At 38.9% G+C, this 11,666-nt stretch overlaps 1 protein-coding gene across 1 annotated transcript; it reads left to right on the top strand.

Moving 5' to 3' along the window:
• Positions 1-6,518: 6,518 nt before the first annotated feature.
• On the top strand, positions 6,519-11,060 carry crabp2a (cellular retinoic acid binding protein 2, a). Its single transcript, XM_056762691.1, has 4 exons — positions 6,519-6,895; positions 9,696-9,874; positions 10,138-10,254; positions 10,391-11,060. The coding sequence occupies exons 1-4, from the start codon at positions 6,814-6,816 to the stop codon at positions 10,439-10,441; spliced, it is 429 nt and encodes a 142-aa protein (XP_056618669.1). The 5' UTR covers positions 6,519-6,813; the 3' UTR covers positions 10,442-11,060.
• The last annotated feature ends 606 nt before the right edge of the window (positions 11,061-11,666 follow it).

The raw sequence follows: 11,666 nt of genomic DNA, 5'->3' as shown, positions 1-11,666 counted from the left end.
CTGCATATAATAAATCCAGTGATGATGATCTGTCTCATTTTATTCTCTATGTCTGTGTGGTTGGGTCCTTTATATCCATAAAATAAACGTTAGTTGTGCTGTAACCTTCCGTCAGACTCGCATTAAACTTTCTGTTTCAGAATATTTCATATTTGTCTTCTATTATCTGTTCTCGCTTTAGCTTCTGACATTTTCAAAATATTTTAATAATGTAAAATATATAATATCAGACGTTTTACTCGCGGGTGCATTGGATCATTGCCAAGCATTTTGTATGCTTGATTTAGCATGTCTGCTCTGTGTTAATGTAATAATTGTTTATGTATACAGTATATTAAAATAAACGTAAGACCATGATTATTCATGAACATTAGGATCGTATGGGCAGTATTGAAAGCAACTGTTTATGGAGCATTTTATAATAAGGTCTTATTTATTGATATTGCAATGTATTGCAATGTAAAACTTTGTACAGTGACGTGATCCCGTTTAAATAACACGCAAGCTAGGGTGTATTAACTGAAAACACTTCAATTATTATTAGCAGTCTGAGTGTTCAAAACAGATAAACGCACAGATATAAATGTTTATTTTTGATATACAGGTCGCAATAAAGACAGTAGGCCTACAGATAAACGTAATTAGCTTTAAATGACCCAATATTACAATGAGATTTAACATGTACGGGAAGTTGGATTGGCCTGCGGTGACGTAGTTTCCGATTCATGTGAAAGAGGCTTATCTCTTACATTCTGGCATCAGTAAATAGGTCATGACAGAAATATGACATCACACAAATACACACATATGCCGAGCAGAGCCAACAGAGAAACAATTGGGTTTAAAGAGAAGGCAGGAAAACCCCAAGAGCAAGAATGAGTGAAGAGTGAAAGGCGCTGAAGGCTGGCAAACGGATAGAAAAGGGTGCAGTGATACAAACTTTTAATGGTCAAAACTATGATTGGAGGTTTGCACATAGTCTAAGGTGAAAGGCTGGGAAAAGCCTTGTGTTTGTCTTCCCACATATCTTTTCTCTGTTTTGTCTTTATTTATTTTCATGTTTTCCACCACACTGTTTTCATATTACTCTCGTCATATTTTCTTTCTATATAGAAGCTAGTTCATGCGTTCTCATGCTTAATTTTCACTATTAATTCTCACCATTTTGTGGTTAAAATAGTTAAGCTGTGTCTATGTAGAAATCAGTGGTACACAAAGCCCAGAATTTAAGGCTTTTGATTCCTGAAAGCTGTTGAAAGAAGTTGATGGAAAAGTTTATTTATCCATTCTTCTGGATGGAAATCATTAAAAAACAGCAATATTTCCTTTTCAAAGTTAATGAGAGAGAGAGAAAGAGATCAATGTAATAATAAAATGCCCTCTGTTTTTTTACCATCTTTTCTTCTCTTTTTCTACATCTATAATTCCTTCTCTTTGCATCTTTGGCTTATTGCATCTGTATCTAATCTTTCCATCTACTTATGTTATATTTTCTCTGGCTCAGCTACACTCATCTTTAAACTGTGATGTGCCTTGAAAGTGATAATGACAATTGAAAATGCAAATTTTGTCATCATTCATTTACCCTCTTTTCATTTCAAACCTGTATGACTTTCTTCCTTTCGCATAACACAAAATAATTTATTTTGTAAAATGTTTTCAACTGCATTGGTTTTGTGCACAAAATCAAATCAAATGGTTGCCGGCGCTGTTCGGTTACCAACTTTCTTCAGTATATCCTCTTTTGTGTTCTGCAGAAGAAAGAAATGTATAACGATCTATAAGGACAAGAGGGTGAGTAAATAATGAAAGTCTAATTTTTAGGGGAACTATTAAAGGGGTCATATGGCGCAAATACGTGTTTTTCAGTGTCTTTGTTGAGTTATAAGTTATCCGTGCATGAATTAGACACGTAAATTTGCAAACATTCAGGTTTCGTAACAAAAAGATGCATTATATCTGAAAGTGAAAGCCTACCCTGCCTGAAACGCCTCGTGTAGTCACAAATCTACGTCAGTTCGTGGTATGATTTAACAAAGACCGCCCAAATGTATACCCAAGTAAGATGGGCGTACCTGTCAGTACAATTGCTTTGGAACCTGATGTTCCTTATGGTTATAGATGTTACATTTCCCTCAGATGCTTGCAGTATTCGACCAATCCCTACACACTGGTTAACTGGCCTATCATAGAACACCTCGATTCATAGCGATAAGCTTAAAAAATCTGCGCGTTTCGGAGAGGCGGGGCAAAGAGGAGACACAATCAAGCACGTTATGTGGAAAATACAGTGTTTTTTAACCTTAAATCATGTATACACACTGCATTACATTTAAAACAAATGATAATATTCGTTTTAGACCTGTCATATCACCCCTTTAAAGACTGATCAGCCTGTGAGACACATCAGCACCATGCATGAAAGTATCACATTTTTTAGTCTGTCAGCAGAACTCCATTTTAAAAGAAGGTTGATCTAAGAGAAGAGTTTTGTAAAAGTATTTTTTTTGTTTTATAACCTTTTAAACTGAAGCCAGTAGAGAGAAATAAACAAAAAACAAATGCTTTGGCAAGTAAAACTGTTCAAATTGATGCCTGCTGTGTTAAGAATTAGCTGAGGATATTTATTTAGAGGGCCAGTGTTAAAACACACCAATACACACACATAGCGCTGCACAGATGACTGATGAGGTGTTGAGGTAAAAGAGTTCATTTGTGCAGCATTCTCGATGGCGGTCCACAAACAAAACATGAGAACATTCTCTATTGACCAATGGGCCCTAAAATCCCTCGTCTCAGAACAAGGGGATGAAAGTCAACAGCCTGATAGTAATTGATGTCACAGGACACCGAGTCAAAGGTCGGGGTCAAGTTTAGCGCCGAAGTGGCTGCAGATTGGCAGAAGCTTATGCAAGCAAAAAAAAACACTCTTTAAATGTGAATAGCCTACATTTACAATCACGGCACTCCTTTCAACATATATATGTGTGTAGCTGTCTCTGCACGTTTAATTTAGTTGGAGACAGGATGGAAAACAGAGGTTAGTAGGAAATGATTTTAGAGATAATAGGACAGCCAATAACGGGTAAGCAAATTAGCTTTTGACTCACCAGCCCCAGTCTGATTTGACTGTATAAGTAGAATAGAGACAGAATGCATGTGTGTGTGTGTGTGTGTGTGAGAGAGAGAGAGAGAGAGAGAGAGAGAGAGAGGGAAAGAAAGCGGGTTTAATAATGAGCAAGGAATGAAGTGGGAAAGAATGGACACCATATGGGAAGAAAAGAGAGGGGGAAAGAAAAAGGAACAGCTGGATTAAAAGAATAATACAATTTACTTGTGTGGTCACTGAATAACCTAAGTGGCACTGGATCACGCTAAAAAGTGAAGCCTGATCTACATTTACTAGTTAATTCAGCTTCTTAAAGTTTATAAAATGCTCATAAATGTTTTGTTTCAAATGTAATAATGTGTACACTCAAACACTATTGCCTTTATAAAACAAACCTGCAAAGATGTGTTTAACGTACAAGCACTTTGGTATCTTGTTAGTTAAAAATTAGAAAAATTGATCTGTGTATACTTACATTTCTGATGACAACATATACATCACATGCCTTAAAGGCATATTCTATGTTTAGTGGCCTTTGCTTTGGCGATAGGGTCAGGGGATAGAATCATTATCATTAGCCTGTTATGAAAATAATGAATGTCTATGAAGCTCTCACTAATAACCTGTGTGTGTGGTAGTAAAACCTACATTTGCCCTGATATGGAAAAAGTTTATAAATCATCACTTTTTTATTTATTTAATTATTCATACAATACCAGTCAGAAGTTTATATACGCTTTACTGAAATGATTACAATAATCGTAAATATATTTTAATCTCAAAATGCATGCATGTTTAAAATGACTCTTGTAGACAGAAATATAACAAATATCTTTCAGTAGAAAAAAATGAAATTGATTTTAATTGAGTTTTTTTTTATTTTAGATGCTTTTATTTGCAACGTAATCCTCACCGTTTCAGCTGTGCAACTATATAGTTTCGATGAATTTACTTACAGTATATTCTAAATGGTGGAAAAAATAAAGAAAGAATAACTGTTTCCAAACTTTTGACTGGAAGTGTGCATTTATTTTATTCTCATGAAAACGTAAAAATGCTAAATGTTTTCTGTGAAGGTTAGATTCAGGAGAAAACAGTTGGAAACCCACTATAATACATGCAAACCCAAAATGTGTGTGTGGGTCTGTCTGTGAGGTGTTGTGAACAAGACTGTGTGTGGTGTTCCAGGCGTAAACCCATGTGCCTGTGGCATGTGTTTTGGGGTTATGCGAGTCCCCTGAGTGAAGTATCACTTACCCTGCTGGGATCTTGGCATGAGGAGAGAGAAGCAGAAAAAGACAGAAGAGAGGGAGAAATGTAAAATGAAACCCTAATTCCTCTTTCAAAGTGCACAGAAATATTTATGTCCCATTGCCAAGCACCTCTTCTTATTCCCTTCAGCTCTCTCTTTTTTGTTTTCTTTGTTGCTCATCCTTTTCTCCATCTTTGTCATTACCCGTTGGGCTTTGATCTCTTTCTCTCACTCATTCTTTCCTCTTCTCACCAGCCCTGAACAAAGTAATAAAAAATGACCTAAGCACAAAAGAACAAAAGATAAGTGGGTGGGAATGAAAATGGGTAAGGTGAAGAGGGGGAAAACGGGGGAGAAAACACTTGGGAGGAGTGCGAGGGTATTTGGTATCATAGGCCACCCAGGACAGGGAAAATATATATATTTTGTTTACCAGGAAATACAGTAATTGCCCATTTAACCTGTTTACACAAACATTTTGACCTTCATTTCAATATATGTTAAGATACTATGCACCTATTTTGGGACTTATTTATTTACATGATGAATACAAAAGTTTCCAAAAGGTTTTTGTTTATTTTGATCTCTCAGCTCTCTTGCTGGTGGTGCATACCATGAAGTGGGTATTTAGATATGCCAAAGATAACTCTCCTAGCTTGCTTACAGCCCTGCAGCAAAGACCCAACGAGCAAACAGAGGTACAAAGACAGACAGCGAATAGCGAGATTAGGATGGCGACAAGAAGACAAATAGCCCCATTGATGTGAGAGCGTAATGACTATCGCCTGGTGTTGTCGTAAGAAGTGGAACATGTGTAGACATGAAACTATTGTGCGAACACAATCGGCAAGGTGTGCGCTGTGTGATGTATTGCTGCACTATCTCTGTCAAGTGCTTGTAATACAAGAGGCGCGCTTCGTCAACAAGCAGTGCGCGACCCCAGCGCTACATGTCTTTTTGTAAAAAAGTGACATAAAAAATATTTATGTGGGGTTTTAAAAACTAATAATCGTAAAACTTAAGTGTGGGTTAGAGGGGGTCTGTATCAGAACGTATTATGAAGCGCGTCCGTACACGCGAGCGGCTGGAAACCGCACGGGGTCCTTGCCGTCACCTGGGTAACCCGCAAATTTAAATCTGTCGTTCACTAGGGAGCTAAAGTCCATCCATCAAAAGTAAATGGTTAACGACTTCTTTGTACCGCTCCCATTCATCATGCAGTCTCCATTGCCCGCGTCTTCATTAGGGACCCAAACTTCGCCTCTCCACCTTTAACCAAGACCCCCCCCCCCCCCCCATATGCCCCGATCCTCGGCTCCTTTCTTCCGCTTCAACAGCAGGGGTGAGGGGAAAACTAAAGACCCTCGGGGACACTGCAACCTCCTGGCCTCTGCTGGGTCACCCTTTGTGCCCGCGTAATTCTCCTTTACGCACGTTCACTTGCTCCCGTACAAGACCTCTGGAATTCTTTACCACCCGCACAAGACCATCCGTGTCTCCCTCAGTGGGAAAAAACGTTTACCAAAGGAGACAGATCCAGTTACAGGAGAGTTGAGTGTGCACGGTGTGCTTTGGATAACCAGGGGAACGAAAAGGAGGGAGGGACTTGAACTTGACTGCACTTTAGGATTAACAGTTGAGGAAAGTGTCCTGTTTTTCTATTTATAGTATTGGTTGTTGATATTAAATATCCTGTTTTAGTTGACATGTCCTTTGTGAAACGTTCTTTCTAAAACTATTTTAACAATAAAATATATGAACATAAAATATGTTTGAAGATTTATGAAAAGTCATCTAAGAGGAACCAGTGAATGAAAGGATGTTTAAGCAGGGTCAAAAACAGTGAAGGAAATGCAGTAACGTTCCCTTTCTTATGAAATGTCAAATTGTACAATAAATCTATGAAAAAAGAAAAATAATGGAATTCTATATTATCTTTCAATGCACTTTAAAAAGGAAAATTCCTTAAGCAGATGGAAACCGTGCCAAAAATTAAGAACAAATTAATTTTGATGGGCGTCTTTAAAAGCGCAAGTGTTTTAAATAAGGCGTAGTGTGGGCGGGATGCTGTCGTCTTCTCGAGTTATCATTTGTGCTTCGGTTTGACAGCTCCACATAGAGGGTGGAGTTTGTCAAAGAAGGGGTGTGTGCGTTTGCGGAATAAATGTGATAACTGCCTCAAATATGCGGTTCAACCTTTTTGCCAGAAGAGATAACGTTTTAAAGTCCTGTTACTGAAGTCAGGAAGAAAAAAGTTAAGGTTGAAATCGTAAGTTAGTCTTGTCAGTGATAGAAGAGAGAGCAAAACCAATTTTGGCTATCTCATTGGGAACATTGGTTTTAGAATCAGAGGTGGCCTGTTGTGAAGAACATAGTCCGGGGTAAGCGTTGTCACTCACTACAGACAGACAGCGCAACAGGAGGATACACTTAAAGAGCGACGAAGCGCACGATGGATCGTAAAATCCCTGATTTTGCTGGTACTTGGAAAATGAAAAATTCCGAGAACTTCGAGGAGCTTCTCAAAGCATTGGGTAAGTAACCGAAATGACTGAATGATGCTGCTGACGTGCGCTAAAAAAGGATGCGCAAAGATGAATACGTGCAGTAAATAGCTATCCCTCTCCCAAATACTGCGTGTGTGTGTTTAGACTGGCTGGTGTTATGGTTGCAGTCAATACAACCTCAAGGACAAAATAGATTTAAAGTCAAGCGTAATACATTCCATTAATGAAACAGATAAAAACAAAACAAAAATGCTAACTTCGCATTGTTGACCATATTATGCTTTAAAAGGGACACTGGTGACTGGAGGAAGGCACGAACAGTTGCGCGTTCGCATGGAGAGAAAGATGCGGGCATGAAATGCCTTGCGCGCACCAGATAAGTGACTCACTTTACGCGAGCGTAAATTACAAATGCTTGTGTTGGAAAGTCAGTTCACTGCTCTCGTTCTCGTCAAACAAGCGTCGTTTTTCAATATTAAGCATTGTTCACGCCAGAATGACCCGTAACTTCCCAATTTGAATGACGTCCCATTTAATGAGGGCACCGCAGCAACCCAAACAGTCCTCTTCAGCAGTCCTAGCTCTATCTCACAAAAGAAAGCGAATTCCCCGAGACGTTCGAGTGGTTTAAAAGAATGATGAAAATGAAGCAGACAGGTTAAAGAGGCCGGAGAGGGAGCACAATAGAAAATCGTGTGTGCCCGCGCCCGTGTGAGAGAGCCCTTGCTGTTTCTAACAGAGACGTGTGGGAACTACGTGAATTTAAAGAAAAGCTGCAGGAGACAAGATCCTTCCTCCACGGAGGATAAATGTCCTTCTTAACGGGGGTGTTTCCACGAAGAATGTGTGTGATTGACATATTAGTTGATTGAGGAATTTACTCTAAGAATGTTTCACACACAGACACATCCACACATGCATGCGTACTGTACATACACAAGCATTTAACTCTACACACTTCATCAAAGAGGCATACAATTTGTTTGCCTTACAAATAGCCTATTTCTGTGTGCAGATGTGCTCGACCTGTCACCACGCCCTGTCATATCCCCTCCTCCATCTTCAGTCGTCTTCTCCATCCCTTTAATTCTGAAATGCTTCCTCTGACCTTTGACTTGTGACACTGACCCTGACCGTCTGTGTGTTCTCTGACATCTTTTCTGGGGTTTTTGGGTTATGACTTCATTAGATGGGAGAATTTAATGCAATGACTAACTGAGGTTGATGTGACACTTAGAGAAGTTTGTTTGTGTATCTATGTTTGTGTGCAGATGAAACAGGTTTTATTTTGACCTATCTTGTGTCTTATGTTGTGTTGATTAGAGGGCTACAATAGAAATTTGTTGTTGAATTCGAAAACACGTGTCTGCCTGTATGTCTGCCTCAAATTTGGGCTTTTCTATTGACTGCCTTTACGTGTATATATTTACCCTTGGTGACAGGTGGGAATGTGTGCGAGGTGAGTAGTGTGAAATTCTACTCGACACACACACACAGACAGAAAGAGAGAGAGAGAGAGAGAGTGGGGGGAACTGGCCTCTTTACATCTAGCTGCGGTTTCCACACTTGACTACCTCTTCCTTTTCTTCTGTAGGCTCTTTTTCTTATGTCAGGACTCTTGCCCTCCCTCGACCATGCCATGCTTTTGTCTTTCTTACCTCTGCCCTTCCCTACTTCCACACTGTGTTCTATCCATTTCCTGTCAGGAAGGTTTAATAGATTACAGCATCCCCTGCGGCTGCTTGAATAACTTCCCCCTCTCAATGTATTCACCCGCCCACCCATCAATGCACACGCGCACATACACACCACATTCAATCATTCTGTTTTTAAGAAATTAAAAGGCTGACATTTTAGGTATAATATATTACACCTATAATGTTTTGTTGAGATATAGATTTATCTGAACTAATCAAACCAAGTCGGCAAATTAAACTATCCTTTTGTTCTATGTTACAAAGTAGACATGAACTGTTTTAGACTGTATCCATGGTATCTGTTACTGTTGTTTCTGGTCTGACAGAAAACGGAAGGAAAACACATTCAACCAAAATAAAATACTGAAGAGAGTATATCCACAGTCTACCAGTCCAACTTTCCTAGACTTTGAGAATTTATTGCAATTATTTACATTTTTAACTCAGGTCCCTGAGACCCCAAATGCATATATTTTTTTCTTATGGATGATATGTAAAGCATATTATTTAGTTACAAAAGATTACATAAAATTACCCTGGGGAACCTGAGTGCCCCCAAAGCAAGAGTTTATCATTGATTTATTTATACTATTTCAGTGTACAATGTAAAGAAACTTCAGTTTTACTGTTAAATTTGACAAAATATTCATGTATTTTTCAAAATATGGTAAAATGTCTCACTACAGTCAGGTGTAAAATGAAATTTACGTTTTCTTCTGGCGGCCCAGCTGCTGAAATATTAAAGTTGTTTTAAAATGATTTTTTACAGTATAGCTTATGTCTTGAAGAACGCTGTGGGTGTGTTAAAATGAAAATTATAAAGTGACTTTGTACTTATCATGTTGATATTACAGCACCTTTCATTTCTCTGGGTGCTTGTCAAATTCCCTCTATGGGATCATATCTGATGTCATCAAACAGTGTCGACAGCGAGTTCAGATGTGCGGAACACAGCCAGTCTAAATAACATCACTCTCTCCCATAATCTGTCCAACCACTGGACACTTGGCTCAGAAAGAAATCCATCTTTCTGTATTTTTTGTAAATCAGGAATTCCCCTAAATGTCTATGGACGTTGGTGTAATGATCATATCACTGACTGAATTGTGAATGCATGTGTGTTTTGGCAGGTGTGAACGTGATGCTGCGAAAGATTGCTGTGGCGGCGGCATCCAAGCCATCTGTGGAGATCACGCAGGATGGAGAGGACCTGTCCATCAAAACCTCCACCTCTGTTAGGACCACCCACGTCACCTTCACCGTTGGACACGAGTTTAATGAGACCACTGTGGATGGCCGTCCGTGCACGGTAAACACATCCAAAAAGCAAGATGTTATGAGATGTGTGTGTCATTTTAATATCTGATGTGGATTCAAACACACCCAACATCTCAGAGGAGCTATCAGACTGGAAACACACCCAGCCTCCACCTATTTAATTTCCATTCTCATGGGCACGGATCGTTTTCACACTTTTCTTTCACAGACACGCAGTGAAAAAGCAAAGAAAATAATCTTTTTTTACACAACTCCAAAATCTGGCCTTTACACGTTTGTCTTTGTGTTTCTCAGAGCTTTCCTCGCTGGGAGACGGACAGCAAGATCAGCTGCGAGCAGACCCTACAAAAGGGCGAGGGGCCGAAAACCTCATGGACCAGAGAGCTAACCAATGATGGAGAACTGATTCTGGTGAGAGGTTTACAATTTTTGGGACGTGATATATTTGGTTTATCTGTATAAATTGCAGGCCTAGCTTTTGTAGCACAAGCAAAGTTCTTTGATCATATTTTTTTAGTTAATAGTCTTTTCCTGCTTTTCTTGGCAGACCATGACTGCAGACGACGTCGTGTGCACACGTGTTTATGTCAGAGATTGAAAGTAGGAGGAAAAGGCAAGATAACTCATTTCCCCAGTTATCCACAATGAGTGTGATTTGATATAATCCATTTCCTCTAACCCCGATCTCATCTTTCAAGCTTTTTTGTTGACAGTGTATTTGAATAATACATCAGAGAGCCATGCAAATAAATGAGCTGATTCAGCTCCTGATATTCCAGAAAACCAAGCAAGGTTTAGGCAAAGTTTTTTGATCCTGACAAGTCAACTTAGAAAAAAATCATTTTGGGCTCAAAAGCACTTTTAAGCGTCAGTATCTACAAATTTTTTTTGGAGTTGAATGGGAACTTGCCTGTGATAAACCAGTCTGTCATAATCCTTGTTACCTGTTGAGAAACAGCATTAAGACAGTGAGTGTGTTTTTGTATTATATGTTGTCTAAATATGTCTGTAGTTTACTCATTAAGTCCTCTTTTTTTATTTTATCAATCGTGATATCATCTCCCCATTGCTAATGCTTTGTATATAATTTAGTAAAACAAACCTCAGTGTAAGGTTTTCATCCCAGATTATCGTTTTTTCATTATGTTTTTATATAAACAATTGCATTGCTCATATCTGTGCATGTCCAATAAAGGTTACTGCCAACTGTAACACAATTTGTTCTCATCTCTGTTTTTCAATTAAAAATTTAATTTTGATGCAATTAATATTAGTCAATGTTATATTTAATGAACATGTTTTTAAATGGCGTTCTCTCCCTGTGTTCTCACATTGGTGGGTTCAAATCTTATTTTAGTATTACTGTCAGCTGGCTGTAACTAGAATAACTTGTCTATGTCTCTCTCCCCCCTTGTTCCCTCCTTCTTGATTTTTCCATCACAGTCTCTCTTGTCACCATCTCTGCGTGTCCCTGTTTTCGGGAATGGCAAAACCCTTGAGTTTGGAAAGAATGACTCTTGCTTTTTCGCTTTTGGGTAGGAATGTAATCGGCAGTAAAACGGGTGAATGTGAATATAAAAATGAAACACGCATCATCAAAAATGTTTTTCTAGTTAGATGATCTTCCACACGCGTTGCTATGGCGACAGAGCAGACCTGATGATCAGGACCGCGGGTCATTTTTATAGGCACTAGAACTAGCCAATGGGATAAAGCAGTTAAATAGAATAAAGCCGACTGTTCATTCGGGGCAGGAAATGCCAGTTGGATTACAAGGTGAAGATGATTGACGGCAGATGTGCTTAACAAGGAACAGGATCAGA

Source organism: Triplophysa dalaica, chromosome 12 (genome assembly GCF_015846415.1).
Source record: "Triplophysa dalaica isolate WHDGS20190420 chromosome 12, ASM1584641v1, whole genome shotgun sequence".
Classification (NCBI taxonomy): domain Eukaryota; kingdom Metazoa; phylum Chordata; class Actinopteri; order Cypriniformes; family Nemacheilidae; genus Triplophysa; species Triplophysa dalaica.
Note: the sequence above shows the minus strand (reverse complement) of the source record. Positions and strands in the feature narration are given on the sequence as shown.

Bases quoted from the DNA above. Each gene is read 5' to 3' on its own strand.
- crabp2a (XM_056762691.1), top strand. From the start codon at position 6,814: ATGGATCGTAAAATCCCTGATTTTGCTGGTACTTGGAAAATGAAAAAT. The intron at 6,896-9,695 runs GTAAGTAACCGA...GTGTTTTGGCAG, and splicing joins GGAGCTTCTCAAAGCATTGG to GTGTGAACGTGATGCTGCGA. The intron at 10,255-10,390 runs GTGAGAGGTTTA...TTTTCTTGGCAG, and splicing joins ATGATGGAGAACTGATTCTG to ACCATGACTGCAGACGACGT.